This window comes from Rhipicephalus sanguineus, chromosome 3 (assembly GCF_013339695.2).
Source record: "Rhipicephalus sanguineus isolate Rsan-2018 chromosome 3, BIME_Rsan_1.4, whole genome shotgun sequence".
Lineage (NCBI taxonomy): Eukaryota > Metazoa > Arthropoda > Arachnida > Ixodida > Ixodidae > Rhipicephalus > Rhipicephalus sanguineus.
Window position 1 is genome coordinate 110,273,589 of NC_051178.1, and position 18,947 is coordinate 110,292,535.

Sequence of the window (18,947 nt, forward strand, 5' to 3'; positions counted from 1 at the left end):
CACCGAGGCCAAGTTGCTCAGCGACAGCACCCGCGCTATCACGTTCCACATCTGGAACCGGCTCAGTAGGTCTGGTTTGATTGCAGCGTGGAAAGATGCAACAGGATCACGAATGTAGCGGAACACACTTAAAGTAGAACAACATGAACACAATTGAAGCTTAGAGCGACAGAGCGTTGAACTAGTTTGTAGGAATTCATTGTAGAAGACATTCGGGTGTGCAAAAACAGACATGAGAGAATAGAACCAGATGACAAAATTTGTTTTTTTTTGTGCCTGTGTATGCAGCAAGCTTTTTAAAGCGAAAGCCTAGATGCCTCATCAAAGGCGAAAATTGACCGTTGGCTTCGGCGTGCCATCAACACGAGTGATGCAAAAAATCACCAGCACGTGATGATGTCATCATGGTGTCACGGATCGCCAAAACTTGTGACTATGATGTCACACGATCACATCATCGGTTTGTACTGCCTCCGTGATCGGTGGGCCAATCACGGAGGCAGTGCAAAACCAGGTGATGTGTAGAGAGCTCTTGCAATGCCCCCGATCCTGGAGGCAGTGCAAAACCATGTTAGGACCAGAAAGCTTTCGGAGGCAGGCGGGGGAGGAGCAATACATCGACTGAAGAAAAAGAAAAAGATGGCTTTTGCCTCCGAAACGTCTTAGGCAATCGCATAAGGGATCCTGTGAATTTTCTTATTTCCATGGCAAAACACAAATGCTTCGAAAGGAGCACGAGCCTTGCAGTTCGACCTCTGCAATGATAGCGTAAACACTGCTCCATCACGAATGTTTCACAAGCGTTCACAATATCAAAAACACAAGCAAGACTCTAGGATGGCCCCGTCTCCGATCTTGTTTTCACACGGTGTTTGCTGAGTAACCACATAAAAGTTTCGAAACAAGTTTCTCTCAATGAAGTTAGCCGGTGTAGAAGCGACGCATGGTCTCTACACAAAATGACAGATCCGTACCATCCAGCCAGTGCCACAGCGATGAAGACGTGGAACGTGATTTGCAGTGTGTGGCAGAGCGAACTAAGTACATTAAGATCAATGTTCAATGATTCCATCCCAGCTCCTTGCAATATGTACTCGTGTGTGAAAGGAAATAAGGAAGCACTCCTTTCACACTCTTCAGCACATCACACAATGAGTGAAGCATTGTGGTGTAAAAAAAAAAAATCTTTCGCATTTTACTTATCTATCCTTGCAGGTCTTGTAAGATGTCACTGTACTATGTGTAGTTATAGTTATAACTTGACTATACTACAATACATTCTAAGCTATAGCTTGCTAGCAGTATACGTGAAGCATGCAGACAATTCACACGTACGAAAATCTGCTTCAAAAGCTGGGTTCATCTCGCAGTTACTTTCCTGTCAATGGGGGACAAATTTAGGATTGCTGGATCATGGATGGAACATCAAAATTGCGGCAGTATATATGATATTGCATTTCTTTTTTGGGGGGAGGGTAATCCTTGTGTGGTTTGTGGCATTCAGATGACAGCAGTGTTGCTTGAAAAGTACCATTGTGTCATGCCAAGAGGTCTACGCAGCAAAAGACCCTCCAGTAGGAGTAGGTAAAGTGAAACCCTCCTGAATGAAATCTCAATGAGTAAGGACAGTAACATCCTCTTGGGCTTCTTTTCAAGTGAAACCAAATGTAGCAAAAAAATGAATTACCTGAAATAAGATTTAAGAACCTCGCATATACTGAAATCAGTAATTCATCTGCACCATGTGCTAAAAAACCAAATGAGAGTGAGTCACAATATGTGTTAGCAGTTTCAATGGCACAAAGAAAACATGAGAAAAAACTAGAGAAAAGTAAATGCAGAGTGAAAAAAAAAATTATCACACTACACACATAGTAGAAAGATTCGAAAACAGATTCACTGCCTACCTATGTAAGCAAGAAACCAGGACTCCAATGTTGATTCATCTATGCAGCCTTTGAGCTTGTCTCCCAGAACAATTGTGGCTGATACAGCCATTTGAACATCACCCTGAAATGCAAAAGCAAAGCATGGATTCAGCGTACTTTGCTGGAAAGAAGTCCTCTTATGTTAATACATAAACATACATAAACGCAGATTCGTACATCCCTACTTACTGCACGTACATCAAACTACCATTCAACTCCAAATTCAACATATTGCATGCTGCACAGAGCTCCTGAAAGTGTGCCTCTCCTGACGCTTCATCGGCTTGAATGATGTGGCAGCAAACACGTGGAAACAAAAACATTCAAGCCAACAAAGAGAAACTGTCTGAGCAAATTCTATTGAACAGGATACTCTGTGTACTTAAAACACAGCCCATGTAACAGTTTATATATTTAAAGCTCAGAGCCATGCTAGATGGAAGCTAGAGATGCACGACATTTGCGGCTCTTATAGGACAAAGAAATCCTTAAGATAGAAAGCCCACTTTCACAAACAGGATATTTGCAGAACACTCTCTCCCCATCCTGTTCTTTTCTTTTATTTATCTTTTTTCTCTGCAAGCGTTCCTTTTACTAACAAGGTCGATATAACTTAAGGGGAGACGTGGGTCTTGAAAAAAGTTTTTTTATTAGTTAGGTTAACTGAATGAAATTTAGTACTCTTATTCAGTTTTTTCTGCAGATTCCAAATCTTCAAGTAGATTTTTATTATCTGCATTAGAACAAAAGATAAGCAATTTCTGAGAGAATATTTCTTACGGTACTTTTTGGCAACTTTGCTATGTCAAACACCAAAACAAAGTATGTGGCAAGATTGCCAGAGAGCTCGTCTAGCCGATGATGCTAATTTTATTGTTTTCATCAAACTTTGAATGCAAAATAAATGCATGCAAATATGAGTGAAAATTTTTTGCTTCATACACTTTATGATTATCCAAAATTATCATTTGGTAAACAACATTATAAGAAAATAAATAGCATCATTGGCTAGATCAGCTCTCTGGCAATCTTGCCATATACTTTGCTTTTGTGTTTGACGAAAAGAAGTTGCCAAAAATCCCCGTAAGAAATGTGCTAGAAAACATTGTACAAATAGCATATCTTTTGTTCTAATGCAGCTATTAAAAATCTACTCACAGATTTGGAATCTGCAGAAAAAACTGAATAAGTGTATTAAATTTCATTCTGTTCCCCCAACTATTAAAAACACACTTTTCAAGACCCACGTCTCCCCTTAAGAAAGTAGAAGGGAGAAAAGATGGAGAAAAACACAAGACAAATTGTTGTCTTATGTTCATCTTTCGTCTTTTGTGTACATTCCCAAGATGGGCTTCTGTCAAAACCTTGACTTCATTCCCATGTTATGAATAACACGAATTAACCAACTCAATCACAGTGCTTGCCAAGTTACACTGAATCCTCGTTGACTCGAATTTTGATGTATTGAAAGATCGGTTAAGTCCATGTATTTTTCATCCATTATCTGAAGTTCTTGCACTGGACTCTAAGCAGCTTAAAATCTCAACAGTGGACACACTCCAAGCAAGTCACTCCTTGAAGGTGTGCAGCTGCGGCATCAACAAACAAGGGAAAATGAAATTGCGCGTAGAAACCCGTGCTCATCTGGGCCGAACTCGAACAGCGAGAGATCGCATGCAAAGAGTGTGAGTGATGCTGCCAATCTAAATGCCACCAGTTCCTGCTTTTCATTTGTCTCTTCTCCCTTCTTTCTGTCCATCACCACTTAAGCTTGCTCGTTCTGCTGCTCTAAGTCATGCCATTGTGGTCTAGAGCAGCTGCGGTGAGCTGGGATTCATGTCCTATTTCTTCCCCCCTATCATTTGCGACACTGTCAGTTAGGCATCAACATTGAGCAAGACGATTGGGGCTTTTCAGTAGGTGCGACACGTCCACACTCAAACGAGGTGAGCATGCGAGCCACCCAGTGTTTCAGCAAGATCGTGTCTCAGCGTGGATGATTAGGCAGTGATAAGAATGCTCACTTTAGCAAAGGCATAAGACGGCAAGATCATAAGAATGCTCGTTACATGCTCTTGTGACAGTGAGGCGTTAACAGAGTATCATGTGTGTGCCTGCAAGAGGCACAGCAGTGTGCTCTAGATTAGGGATGCTGTCTTAGGACAGTGCTTGAAATGCTGCTGTCTGTAAACATCGAGGCGTCCAGTTCCCGTTGCGAAGTTTTCTCAAATGACATGCCATCAGTACGGCATTTTAGGAATGCTCCATGTGGCTTATGCAAGGCCATCCTCGTGATGTCGCTTAACTTCAAACACTTTCCTGTTTATACAGCTTGAAGTTAACAAGATATCACTGCATATTTGTACAAGTGCAGGAAACCTCATGATTGTGGAGTCTACAAATAACGAAGCCACCCACCTGGTCTACGTAGTGTCCGAGCATGCTGAGAACGACTTCTCTGCAATTCCAGGCAGGCACGCTCAGGGGCCGGAACACGGTCAGCACTTTGCCCTGATCTTCAGTGTCCCCTCCGATGCCGCTGCCAAACATGAGCGTCTCGGGCCCGTCTTCCTCGTCCCCGCTTGTGGGCGAACTCTGCGGATGGCCCAGGTCTGGCACGGGTGGCGAGTCCCGAATGGGATGACGTGGCTCAAATGCCTCGGTGGGCAACGACCACTCCTGCTGCTGCTGTTGCATGCTATCGGTGCCCCCAGAGCTAGGAACCTGCCATGCCCACAGAAAAATAAATAAATGTAAAAATAAATAGATAAAAAATTAGCGCAGCTTGCACTATGTTGCCCAAGGCTGGGTCAAAGCACAGCTTGTGGGCATCTAGCTGGTCCTGGCTTGGCTAGGCTTTTAACCTCTCGCCTCTCTCTTTCCCACCTCTTGCTATACTATACATGGCTATGCTAGCTCTCTTTTTTCCTTTTTGCATCTGTTTATTTCTATTTGTTTCTTTCTCTCTCTTCCCTTTCTCTCTCTTTCTGTCTTTCTTCCCCTTCTATCTCTCTAGAACTCTCTCTTTTTTCTAAGCTATGCTTTACTCTATCTCCCTCCTCCTCACCCTCGCATATCTCCTCCTCACCCTCAATTCCCTTTCCCGCCCCGTTGCTATACTATCTATACAAGGCTATGCTATGCTCTGCTAGCGTGGCTGGATAGTCAAGCGGTTAGGACGCTCGCCTTCGGATTGTGGGTTCGATTCTCGCCTCACCAATAAATTTTTTTTCGCCAAGAATTTCTCTCTTTCTCTTTCTGTACTCGTTATTTTGCCCATCAGAGTCATTGCATCCCATGCCGGACAAATTGGAGCACAGGAAGAACAAGATGAAAATGAAGAGGACGAAGAAAGCGTGTGCCGGTTCACGAAGCTGATAATTTTCTATCTCAACAGACGGGAAACCTCGACCATAACAACTCTGGTGTAATAAATAAATAAAGGTACGAAGAACAGCATGATGCGTTTAAACGGAGAGTGACAATCATGCTGCCCATAAGTGGCCTTTGGCTCACCTTTCCAGCAACAGTTGTTTGCGGTTACTACATGCATGTATTTTAGGGGCGAAGCTCCTTAAAGCGGCACCCGTTCGTCCCCGTCGTGGTGCGTAACCAATCTTAATGCTAGTACAAGATCTTGACCTCCAAGGTGATGCCGGTGGGAGATTTTTCCTGTGCGTTGTTGAACAATAAAAAATTCGCAGCGTGCGCGTTAACTAAAAGCCGAATTCTTCTGTCTCTCATTCCCCATTAGCAGCCATTGGCATGTTCCAGAAGGAAACGTTGGTAGAAGTAGAAGTGTAAGTGTTAGCTAAAAGCCGACTTCTTCTGTCTCTCATTCCCATTAGCAGCCATTGTTTACCTCCAAGGTAGTGCCTGGTGAGATTTATCCTGTGCGTGATTAAACAATAAAACCGCCGTTGATTGATGAAATAAACCAACGAAAGATGCCAGATGTTTTCTAAAAGCAAAACGAAAAGACGCCAGATGTTTCTAAAGCAAAACGAAAAGACGCCAGCTGCTTAACGAAAGGCACCAGATGTTTCTCCTCTCTTACGGTCACACTGCCGAGTTGCATGCCGTTTTTGCGAACACATTTTTCAAATTGTGCGCCGCACGAGAGAAAGCGGCCGCTGACATGGAGCGGTGTTATTTCAGTAGAGGCTGCGGAGGAAAGGGTGCACCTCAATGTTCCCACACCCTTGAAGTGGCAGGGAGGGAGAGTGTGCGAGTGACGCTTGGCATGCAGGAAAGCTTGCCACAACATATCATGCACTACTCTAGTCTACGCAGCATAATTTCATGTTCAGGGCCATGCATGAGCACCCAGTTCGGCGTTTTGTTATCACTGCATGTCATGTAACAAGCATGAGTAGTTGTAGATATGATACCATTAGAGGCACACTAAGTGCAAATAAGTAACGTCCGAGTGAAAGGTCAATGCTTGAGAATGTCTAAAACGTCAGTTGTTACACACAGCAGTGCTTTAGCAATCGAAAAATGAAGGCAAATGGAGGACACGATTTGTGCCACCAGAGGGACATTCTGGAACACAAGCCCTATGATGCAGTTGGGCCTCAGTACAATTAATCACAAGTACTCAAACTAAGCATGACAGGAAAGAACATTTTAGTGCATTACAAGACGGAATAAAATGCAACTACCGTAAAAACCGGAATATAGGTTGAATTTAAAAAAAAAAAACGCGATGAAAAGTTGACCCTCGTCTTATATACCGGTCATTGGCAGAAAAAAAATGTGGAAGTCTCGCAACAATGGGCAGCTGAAGTAAGAAGCCTCCATTGCCATTGTGAGCATCAGCAGCGGCGAGCTGGCGGCACCGTTGGGCAACGCTAAAGTCCCTAGATTTTTCCCTGTTCTTCTTAAGTAGCGAAAACCATTGATGCGCCGTCGGCAAATGTGATTGGGTGCTGCTCGTATCCGGTTAAAAACGGCTTCCGGTAGCCATGTTCTTCCTAACGCTGGTTCGCCCGTTTGCCTCATGTAGTAGAGTTGGTAGAGTCACGGACTTCGCAGGCGCATACACGCTGCAGCGCGGGGGATTGGGCATGCTTTTTCCCGCTGTCTTCTGCCTGTGCAAAGGATTTGCTGTGGTCGACACAAGCATTCTCGTAAATGCCTGCTTGTTGCACCTACGGGTGTTCCACCTAGTCGGGAAAAGGGTTGGCGCTCTTTTCTGTGCCTCTTGGAAAGCACGACAGGACAAGGCGTAAAGCGTGGCTGCAAAGAATAGGGCGGAAGAACTTCAAGCCTACGAAGTCCAGCAAGCTGTGCGAGGTAAGTTGCGTGTTTTCCGGTCCACAGAACCGTTGAAAGACAAACGTATCACTTTTCTTCTAAACCAGGTGAGACAGCGTTCTGTTTCGGCCGTTCGCACTCCCGTGTCAGCGCCTCAGTTTTGACACATTTAAGATCATTGATTATGCATATCTATTGCGACCACCTTTTAGAAAGTATTAGTGCGAAGCATATTTTCCACCTTCAGCACATAGATACCTATGTTCCGCTAAGGCTCGTGCTAGATTCAGGCCGCTGTGGCAGACTGCCGGTAGAAACTCAGTGGGATTAATAAAAAAAACTTTGTGCTCTACTTTATCCGCGCACGTCAAAGGATACCATGCGACCGAAATTAATAGTGTTCACCTCTATCCATTACGGCATAATTAATAGCGTGACTACCGCTTCGGGCGATGTGCATTTCATAGCACTCGCGGTGCCTTCACAGCTCGCCTTGCAGAAAAAAAAGATCTAGTGGCATTAGGCTTTGTCTCACACATTAGTGGTATTAAAGAATTGCCTCGTGTATTGCAATCATTTGCGTTTCTGAAACAATACGTCGCGTACCTTCCATCGCAGAATTGCAAGGATCTGCTTTCATGACATATGCATAATCGATGTGAAACCTATTCTGCAATAACTCACAGCAAAAGTAGCCCTAGGAACTTCATGTGTGAGCGTATCTGCAGTTTCTAAATGTACATAATATTTTTTTATATATTGCTAACCACAAGCAGATAAAAATAACTGGCTCTCGGAAGATGGGAGCTGCTGTTACCCCGACCTCACTTAAAAGAATGTGCAGTATTTTATATCGATGTACTGTAGAGTTAGTAAACTTCCGTGGCTACCGTAAACTAAAGTCCCCACGAACAGTCAACAAGTCGACTTTTACCTGCTATTGATTACAACCTCAAAGTTTTAACAGTAAATACATAAGACTCGCAACTTAAGTAGGTGTTAGTAATGTGTTGTTTGTGTGCCTGCTTTCAAAGCTTTGGACTAAATATGAACTCCGAAGAACTCCGTGGATAGGTTTCGCGGACCCCCAGAAATGGCTTCGCGGTCCCCAATTTGAAAACCACTGATCTATACTACAGCAGAACCCCGCTGATACGTTTTTGAAGGGACTGTAGGAAATAAACGTAAGAGACGGGAAACGTAAGAGCCGAAAAACAGGAAAAACGGCAAAATATTTAGTGGTACAGAATTTGATTTCAATTCTTACGAGCAGCACGAAAATTGGCGCGCTCAGCCGCGATCTAGTCGATGGATAGAAACGCGGAGCTTAGGACGGCCTTATCCACAGAAATGTAATCAACGTATGTGATTTTTTTAACACCAACAGCTGTAGGCATGAAAAAACTAAGCACACGCAATCACGACCGGCGCGGCGAGTCCGACCGCGAACCGCACGCACGACCATGCGAGCTCCAACCAGCTCGAACTCCTCCCGTTCTCCGACAAATAACGATGATGATGAGTCTACGCCTACGCCAACGCGATGGCAGAAGTGAATGCCAATCTTGAAGGCCTTGCTTTCGCAAGCAATTACGTCATACACGCCATGTTTGTGCAATGCAAATCTCAGAGGCTATGCTTTTGTCAATAGTAAATGCCAATCTCGAAGGCCTTGCTTTCGCGAGCAGTTACGTCATAGACGCCATCTTTGCAATTTGAATCTCGAAGGCCATGCTTTTGTTTGCATCAATTGAAAGATTCTGTTGCTTGCGCCTCTCATGCGGCTAATATTACGGTCAAACGAGGCCAAGCTGCGTGAAAATGCGCCATGGCCGCTCTCTTGGTAGTCACTCGGTCGGCTCCGGGCGCACTTCGCGACGTATCATACGGGAACGGTCCGACAGTAACGACGTAACAGCGGGGTTCCCAATACATTGTATCCTATGGGAGCTATGCCGGGACCGGCGGAAAACGACGTAACAGCCGGGAAAACGCAGCAGTGAGGAATGTAACAGCGGGGTTCTACTGTATTTAGAAAGCTTCCAGATTCGCGTGGTGGCTGAAAGCATCCTAAATACGCGCAGATAGCTGATCACATTGTTTCACGACGATGTTTTCAGCCGCTGTGAGCCGTAGGATAAGAAAAGTAAGTAAATGGAGTTCACGTCTTCGCTGTGAAGAGCATGCATTTAGAAGTGATAATATTTTTGCGCGTAAATTGCATGCGAAGACTCGGGTCTTCTAAAACGTGCTAGCGCAATACATGCGTTGCTCTAATATTCGAGGCGGCGGAACACACGTTTCTGCCATATGCGAAACACAGGGTGGCACATGGCCAATATACTGCAAATACATCGCTCAGAAATCGCCACCTTTTACAGCCCAGTGCGATACAACGTAGCAGGTGTTGCCAAAAGAAATGTTGAGGACGGACTCGGTTAACGCCAACAAGCTGCGCGTTCAGCCCCAACAGTGCGGTATTAAGCCCCTTTGGGATCGTATTTGATTGTCTGCACTTATGCGGCCCTTAACAGTCGTGAACGGCTAACGCTGTCGGCACTAAGCGGGCGTTAGCGGTCCGGCACTCTTTACGCTGTTTCTCCGTCCTCCGAGTTTAGGAAGAACATGGCGGCTGACGCCAACTGCGTGTGAGAGGGGGTTGAGAGAGGAGGCAGTTGTCGCTACTTAAGAAGAGCAGGGAAAAATCTAGGGACTTTAGGCAACGCCATTTTGCTTTTTCTTCTGTCAAGTGTGGCTGCTTCGGTTATCCGCTGTTTTTATTTTTCTGTTTCCTTCAGAAATGAGTGGTAGCCGACGGCAGTTTACGATAGGCATTAAGAAAAAAGTTATCGAGTATGCCGCAGCGCACGGCAACCTGGCGGCACAACGGGAATTCGGTGCATCGGAGAAAAACGTCTGATACAGTCGCCGACCGATAAATCGGACACCGATAATTCGGACATGCTCAGTAATTCGGACAGTCGCGCAGCACCGCCGATGATCCCATAGAAGTAATGTGTAGGGATGGGCGAATAGTGAATTTGAGCTTCCAAGCGAATCTGAAGCGTATAGTGATTTGGTCAAATAATTTCGAATCGAATAGTTTGAATAATATTTACCGCATGTTATTAAGAAAAATGAGCATTTTTGTCATGACCCTTGCACAATATATTGAAGGATTGGAACTAGGTATGAGTGAATGTCACTTTTTTGGTTTGAAATGAAGTGGAAGCAGCCTTGAATAGTATCAAGATTTCAGTAGCAGTAGGGTGCAAGTTATAAGCAGTGCAAGACGTTACAATTTAAGAATGACTATACTTAGCGCATATGAGCCCATATAACACGCTTTTAAACTTTAAAAAATATGTACATTTAACCTTGAAGTGTGGCATCGCGGCAGTGCAGATTTCCCCTGGATGGGTTGTTTCACGGCACAGCAATCAGACACTGCAGTGAAACCACCTTTACAGGGGGTTATGTACAGTCAACTGTATACATATATTCGTTCATTTCGAATACTTCAAAATTTCGAATAATCTAAATTCGTATCGAAGCGAATTCGAATACTGTAATATTCGTTCGAATATTCGAAATGCCCGAATATTCGCCCATCCCTAGTAATGTGTAAAGACCGATATTTCGGACAGCTGCGAGATCTACATTCGATAATCCGGACCCTGTCCGAGATTGTCGCGCACGCCGAATCGCCAGCCATTATCTCCTCCGGCACCCGTACCATACAAAGTGTGGCCTCAGAGATCAAAACGAAAGCTAATTGGTGATCTATGAGGCTTTATTTCGATCGCTACGTTATGCCTCAGAGACGTGCAATTGGAAATGCCAATCTTGGAGGCACTGGTCAACTGTGGGAAATCGTATCGACATCGCGAACATCCTACATTCCGGTTCCTGTATCCCCGCGCTGCGCTGCGCTGCTATCGCCAATGCGTCTGCGGTAAAGCGTTTTGCGGGCTCGTTCATTTTTATCTTGAGACTTGCTTTATTTTACGCTCTGCTATCTCAAAAGATCTGAGTTAAATGGCGCCAACGGTGCCCTCACAGCCAGCGCCGAAGGCCGCGCTGACGACAACGAAGCGCGGGTGATACAGTCAACTGCCGATTTTTCGGACGCCCAATTTTCCGGACATGCTCGAAAACTCGGACGCTTTCACGGCACCGTCACCAGCCCCATAGACGTCAATGGTCAAGAACGTAGGAAATTTCGGACGCTAAATCTCTTCGGCGTCCGATTTTTCGGACTCTGCCCAAATTGCAGGTCCGAAAGGCAATAATTGAAGTCTCCACCTCTGCCACGTCTATCATCTCGTAGGTTCGAACCAGCGCTTTCGCGAGTCGACCTGTTTGCGACAGTAGCAGAGTCCGAAAGTCAGCTTTGTCGCGATGCCGAAGTGCTATGGAGTGAAGCGGACTGGAAATTCAAAGGGGCCGCTATCACGGCGCCATGCGGCGATGTCTTTACGGATAAGCAGTGGAAATGCACGGAGGCGTGATGGCGGCAGGTGGCAAACGCGCCAGTACGGCTCAATCGCTGACAAGCCTTACGATAAGCATCTTCAGTCAACTGCTCGATAGCGCATGTGGCCTGGTGCAGTTGCATGCGTAGTGCACGCATTTTATAGACAAGAACCCAAACGCGCCGCGCCGCCATTCATGCTGCCTCTTTGTGCGACCGCTAAGTGCGCCGCACAGACGCATTGCCTTCACGAACGAAACCAGCTCGTCATCGTACAGCGATCACATCACACTGGCGGAGATACAGGCAGACTTCGTTGCACGTAAGCGGAAGTGCGGGCAGCAACGCATTGACAACTTTTTCGGCCACCGGGACCCTGAAGTGTCAATAAAAATATTTTTTTTTCTGACACATTCATTTTTTCGGACATTCGATAATTCGGACTTATTTACGTTCCACGTGGAGTCCGAATTATCCGTCGTCGACTGTACTGGAGGAGCCAAAAGCAGCGCATCACATCCTGCAGCAGCCAAAGAAAAACTTCGTTCCGTGGGCTGACTGCAGTGCACCCCGAAATGGAAACGCTACTCGCCGAGTTCGTCCGGGAGCTGCGTGCAAGGTCGCTACCCATGACAGCGGAGTGCATCCGCGTGAAAGCTCTCGAGACAGCGCGCGACTCTGGGCTCATGAAGGCGCAATTCAAGGGCTCGCCATCGTGGGTGCGCCGATTTATGAAGCGGACGGGCTCTGCGCTGCGGCAGCGTACTTCCGTGTGCCAAAAACTGCCCGAAGATTTTGATCACAAGCTGGTCAAGTATCAGCGCTTCGTCATACAGCTTCGTTGACAGCGTTGCTACATGATGGGACACATGGGCAACTCTGACGAAACTCCGATCTGGTTTGATGTGCCCTCGAACACGACTGTGACCGCTAAAGGATCAAAGCAAGTGAAGCTCTTGACAACGGGCAACGAGCATTCGCAATTTACAGTGATGCTCGCGTGCACAGCCGATGGAAAGAAGCTGCCCCCTTATATCATTTTCAAGAGAAAAGGGCTACCGAAAGAAGACTTTCCTCGGGATGTGATCGTGAGAGCGAACGAAAAAGGGTTCATGAATGAGTCCCTCATGCTCGAATGGATCCGGCTTGTGTGGAATCGGCGACCCGGTGCGCTTTTTCAGCGACCGAGCATGTTGGTCCTCGACTCATTTCGAGGCCACCTCACGGCCGATGTAAAGGGAGCCCTGTCCGATGGCAAGACGGATCTTGTCGTGATTACTGGGGGACTAACATTAATCCTCCAGCCACTGGACGTAGTGCTCAACAAACCCTTTAAAGATCGCGTGCGCGAGCTCTACAATGAGTGGATGCTGGGCGACAATCCCAAGAGCCCTGCTGGCCGCCTACGACGTCCACCTCTCGCGACAGCTTGTGGCTGAGTGTCGTCAGCATGGAAATCTCTCCCGGAAGAGATGGTGCGCAAGTCTTCTCGCAAATGCTGCATCAGCAACGGATTAGATGGAACGGAGGACGATGCACTCTGGGACGTTACTAGTGACAAGCAGGCGTCGTCCGACTCAAGTTCGGACGAGTCTGAGTGACAGCACTTTGTGGCCTTCTGGCGTTTAACTACATATCAGTGTCCAAATAAAAAGAAATGTCACCACAGTGCAGCTGGTTGTGTCGCGTATTTATCAAGGTAAGGGTGCGCCGTGATACTTTGCGATTTTTTTTTAATTTCTTTTTTGGAGATTCAAAGTTTGGGGGGTCGACCTATATTCCGGTCCGACCTATATTCCGGTTTTTACGGTAGTTCACTCCGATTCATGTGAAAAAGAACTTTTTTTACGTTAGACTTGAGAACGACGCAAGTTCCATTTTCACTGGGCTGTGCCCCGCTAATGCCCCTTGCTCTGTTGTGCTGTGACGCAGGCTCTCGGGCAGTAAAGCAAGGGCAGACACGGCTACGTCAGAAGGCCGTTCCCAGAGAGGTCGGTTTCAATTGCGCTAACGATATATGGACCATTAAAATGTGATTTTCTTTCAAACTAAGTATTTACTTGGTTTGAAGCAAGCACTACGAGGTCTCTGGAATACTATTTCAGCAATTCCCGTCGGCTTATTATTTGTCCTTAGTGTACCCTTAAATGCAATAGGCTCTAACTTTGCAGTCTTGTCATGCAGTCTCGTCACATGGAATGGATATGGCAGCAGAGCGCGGGTGCTGACCTGAAGGTTGTAGGCGAACGCCTGCACTGCAGCCACGCTGTCGTCTCCGAACAGGAAGTCGCCCGGCGTGTTGGCCATGCCGCTGGCAATGTAAGCCAGCGTCTGGTCGTCCTCGATGCCGCTCGAGGCAGAGTCCTCGCCCGTAGTTTGCTGCGCATCGGGCCCTGCCTGCGAGCCCCTGTCTAGGCCACCCTGCCCACTCAGGTGCCGGCTGACCACGGCAGGCTTCTTGCCCCCACTGTGGTTGCGGTTGCGCGTGTTGCCGCTGTTGTGCCGGCTTGTGTGGAAGTTGCTGCCTTCCTGTGAACCTGCATGCATGTACAGGGTTTTTCAATAAGGGCGGAATGATGTTGAAATAGAATAAAACATGCTGTGCGTAAAACATTAACGAAATTCTTTTTTTTATTTGAAAGGCCTATGTATGCCATTATGTATGGAATATAACATCGTTCAAATGTCTGCTGCGGCTTCTCACGGTGGCATGGATCCGAGTGGTCCAATTTTTAACGACTCCGCCGCATAGATCCGGCTCAGCTTGAGTGATGGCCTGGTTTATGTTGACTTTAAGGGAATTGGTCGATTGCGAATTAATGGCACATACCTGTGACTTCGGGAAACACCACAAGAAAATGCCTAGCGGGATCAAAACAAATGATCTTGGTGGCAAATTCACGTCATCTCTGCTAGAGAGAACCATACCCTCGAATTGTTCATGCAGGATGTCGATTGTAGCATCCGCTGTGTGGCACATTGCGCCATCCTGCTGGAACCACATGTCATCATGTCCATATCGTTCAATTTGAGCCAAAAGAAATCGGTTAGCATCAGTTATGTACCTCTCGCCATTGACAGTGATGGGCCTCAGCAACGCCGTTTTCAAAAAAGTACGGGCTAATGACACCGCCGGCCCAAGATTTATGGATGCATTTCCACCTGGCGAACCTCGAGTGGGTTGGCGTCATCCCGTGTACAGCAATTATGCTTGTTAACATAGCCATTTGTCCAAAAATGCACCTCGTCACTAAAGATGATTTTTCGGCCAAAATTGGGGTCCTCTTCAAAAAGTTCCAAAGACCAGCCAGCGAACAGTCTCGAATTTGGCCACCAAACGTCGACTTTGAATGGCCACTGCGTCTGCCATAAAATGGGCACAACGCCCACAATGTTTGCACTAACGAACAGTCATTTTGATAATACAGTTTTATCATTTGGATGTGCTACTCAATCGCATAACCTGCCATGGTGATTTGGCATCAGACACTGAATAATAAACAACATATTAGACAGACGCCACCAAAACATGGCCATCACAGGTTGCCAACATCGACCTGCCCCAATTGAAAAACCCTATAGTACGTTTGTACCTTACAATTTCATTTCAACATTCTTTAGCCTAGTTTCGGTCGAATTTAAATGGCAGTTATAGATGGCCATACTCGTTTAACACCACACGCATAATATATGAAATATGTTTAAAATTTACCCGTGTATAACAAGCTACACACCTGATTTTTTTAAAAGGTTGACATGCCATCTGTTGCATGGTCGAGAATTCCCAAGCATCTTTTATTTTCGATTTCAATATTTGGCAAAATAAGGCAGCTGTGCCGAGTTACTGGTGCCTGCAGAATGGAGGCTTTTTTTCTGAGATTTGGGGTGAAAAACAGAGGTGCGGCCATTAGACGGAGAGAAAGACTTGTTTATTCTTCATAAATAGTTTGAGTGGTACTTGCTTTTACAGGGAAAAGAAAAAGAATTTGTGCCCGGGGATGAGGTTCGATCCTACTGTGGAGCATATAAATACACTCAAACCTCATTATAATGAAGTTGCATCTTACATGAAAATAACTTCATTATATCCGAAAATTCGTTATACAGTCGTCGACCGATAAATCGGACACCGATAATTCGGACATGCTCGGTAATTCGGACAGTCGCGCGGCACCGCCGATGATCCCATAGAAGTAATGTGTAAAGACGACCCATATTTCGGACAGCTGCGAGATCTGCATTCGATAATCCGGACCCTGTCCAACATTGGCGCGCACGCTGAATCGCCAGCCATTATCTCCTGCGGCACCCGTACCATACAAAGTATGGCCTCAGAGATCAAAACGAAAGCTAATTGGTGATTTACGAGGCCTTATTTCGATCGCTACTTTATGCCTCAGAGATTTGTGATTGGAAATGCCAATCTTGGGAGGCACTGGTCAACTGTGGGAAATCGTATCGACATTGCGAACATCCTACATTCCGGTTCCTGTATCCCCGCGCTGCGCTGCTATCATTCTGTCGAATGCGTCTGCGGTAAAGCGTTTTGCACGCGCGTTCATTTTTATCTTGAGACTTGCTTTATTTTACGCTCTGCTGTCTCAAAAGATCTGAGTTAAATGGCGCGAACGGTGCCCTCACGGCCAGCGCCGAGGGCCGCACCGACGACAACGAAACGCGGCAGATACAGTCAACTGACGATTTTTCGGACGCCCGATTTTCTGGACATGCTCGAAAATTCGGACGCTTTCGCGGCACCGTCACCAGCCCCATAGACGTCAATGGTAAAGAACGTTGGAAATTTCGGACGCTAAAACTCTTTGGCGTCCGATTTTTCAGACTTTCTGCCCAAATTGCAGGTCCCAAAGGCAATAATTGAAGCCCCCACCTCTGCCGCGTCTATCATCTCGTAGGTTAGAACCAGCGCTTTGATGAGTTGACCTGTTTGCGACAGTAGCAGAGTCCGAAAGTCAGCTTTGTCGCGATGCCGAAGTGTTATGGGGTGAAGCGGACCGGAAATTCAAAGGGGCCGCTATCACGGCGCCGTGTGGTGATGTCTTTATGGATAAGCAGTGGAAATGCACGGAGGCGTGATGGCGGCAGGTGGCAAGCGCGCCAGTACGGCTCAATCGCTGACAAACCTTACGATAAGCATCTTCAGTCAACTGCTCGATAGTGCATGTGGCCTGATGCAGTTGCATGCGTAGTGCACGCATTTAATAGGCGAGAACCTAAACGCGCTGCGCCGCCATTCATGCTGCCTCTTTGTGCGACCGCTAAGTGCGCCGCACAGACGCGTTGCCTTCACGAACGAAACCAGCTCGTCATCGTACAGCGATCACATCACACTGGCGGAGATACAGGCGGACTTGGTTGCACGTAAGCGGAAGTGCAGGCAGCAATGCATTGACAACTTTTTTCGGCCACCGGGACCCTGAAGTGTCAATAAAAGTATTTTTTTTCTGACGCATTCGTTTTTTCGGATTTATTTACGTTCCCCGCGGAGTCCGAATTATCGGTCGTCGACTGTACACATATATTCCTAACACTGTATCTATTGCAAGAATATTTCTCATCTACTTCGTTATAACCAATATTTCGTTATATCCGTGTTCGCTATATAGGGGCTTCAGTGTATTCTCTTGCTTTTAATTAAAGGGTCCACAAACGAGACAAGACAGGAAACTATCTACCACACTGTGCCTGGTACAAGGCAAAGAATGTGTCACATTAAGAAAAGTTCAGGAGCCCTTCCCTTATCGAGGTAATGGGAGCAAGCAAAGCTTGGAGTGGCTGCGCCTGATCTGCTTTTCTTTCCTTCTCTTTCTTTCTTTCGCATTGCGCAATGATACCTCCAAACGTAAGCGTTCAGTTTTTTTATAAGTAGCGGCTGTCCCAAGAACGCTGTTTTCGGGCTAAATCGGCATGGCATCTTTCAATCAATCAATCAATCAATGGAACTTTATTTTCATGAACAGAAAACTGAAATACAACGATCATTTGGACCGATAGCCTAAAGTGGCTGGTGGCCGCTCTTTCATGCTCTTTCCAGCATTCATCAGCATGTCAAATGAAAGGACCATCGCACAATCATGGGAATGTGGGTTAGGAATTCAATTTTTTTTGAAGTAGGAATTTTCCTAAAATGTGCGATTCCCGATATCGACCTTACGTGTTGTTCAGCAGATCGCTTTCAGTCCATGAACATGAAATATTTCAATGAAGCGACCATAGCAAGTGTACTGCTTCCAAATTGTTTTTTTGTGCCATTGGTAGAATGCATTCATATGCTTCAGTTCACATTGGGCAAGTATGGGTGCGAGGCCTAATGGTCAAGGCACTTGCTTTCGGACTGGGGGGACCCAGGTTCGAACCCCAGCCCCGGAAAGAAACTTTATTTCATTTTATTTATTATTTCTTTGGTGCACGCCAGCTGTGGGTGAGGAGGGTTTTGGGGAGAGTGCGTCACGGGTTTTTTCCACAACGGTGAGTTTTTTTAAACACCACCAGTTTCACAGGTCAGTCAATACAGTAAAAGCTCGTTAATTCGACACCCGTTAATTCGGAAATTCGGATAATTCGGACAGCTCTATTGGTCCCGGCCAAAGTGCATGTTAATCTATGGGACCAAACCTTCGGTAATTCGTCAGAATCGGGCTCTGCACCACTTAATTCGGACAAATGCTGACGGCTGCCGCTACACAAAAGTGTGGTAAAGCATCACTGGCACCACTGGAGCGAAACCGGAACCTGAGTGACATCGCCATCGTCATCAACTAGTCGGGGCGATCGCAGCGTCACCGAACGTCGGCGTCTTCTTTCTTCGCTCTAATGCGCCTCCGACGCCATTTTCCCTTGTGTTGTGTCGGTACCGTCTCTTCTTGCGGAGTTCTCTTTCTTTTTTCCCGTTGTGACTGTGTTTACATGTGAGGCCCGAGCATGCGGCAGTAGCTGACGATGGCATCGACGAGGTGTCAGCCGAGTCCACCGACGATGACTGCCCGACTTTCGATGCTGTCCTTCCCACAGATATGACCCTTCAGGACCACATCGCGATTGATGATTGTGTCGCCACGACTGGTCTCCTGCCCGATCAAGAAATTATTAATGATGTCGCGACCTCATCGCACCTCACGGGAAGTCTTGGGGGCACTTTGGATATTAGAGGACGTTTGCCTGAGCACTTCCGACAGTTTAGGTGCTGTTGGTCATTTGGAAGAGTTAAGAAAAATTGTAATGTCAGCCGGAATCTGCGCGAGAACGCAGACGACCATTACAAAATATTT

The 18,947-nt window shown here is 46.4% G+C and overlaps 1 protein-coding gene across 1 annotated transcript in view; it reads right to left on the reverse strand.

Annotated features, from left to right (window-relative positions):
* The window catches only part of LOC119386948 (GATOR complex protein WDR24-like), a 78,093-nt gene that overhangs the window by 50,704 nt on the left and 8,442 nt on the right, over window positions 1-18,947 (reverse strand). The window contains exons 10-11 of the mRNA XM_049413314.1: window positions 13,891-14,198; window positions 4,347-4,652 (exon numbers count right to left, since the gene is read on the reverse strand). Coding sequence (XP_049269271.1) covers window positions 4,347-4,652; window positions 13,891-14,198 — 614 coding nt within the window. The remainder of the gene's footprint in view (window positions 1-4,346; window positions 4,653-13,890; window positions 14,199-18,947) is intronic.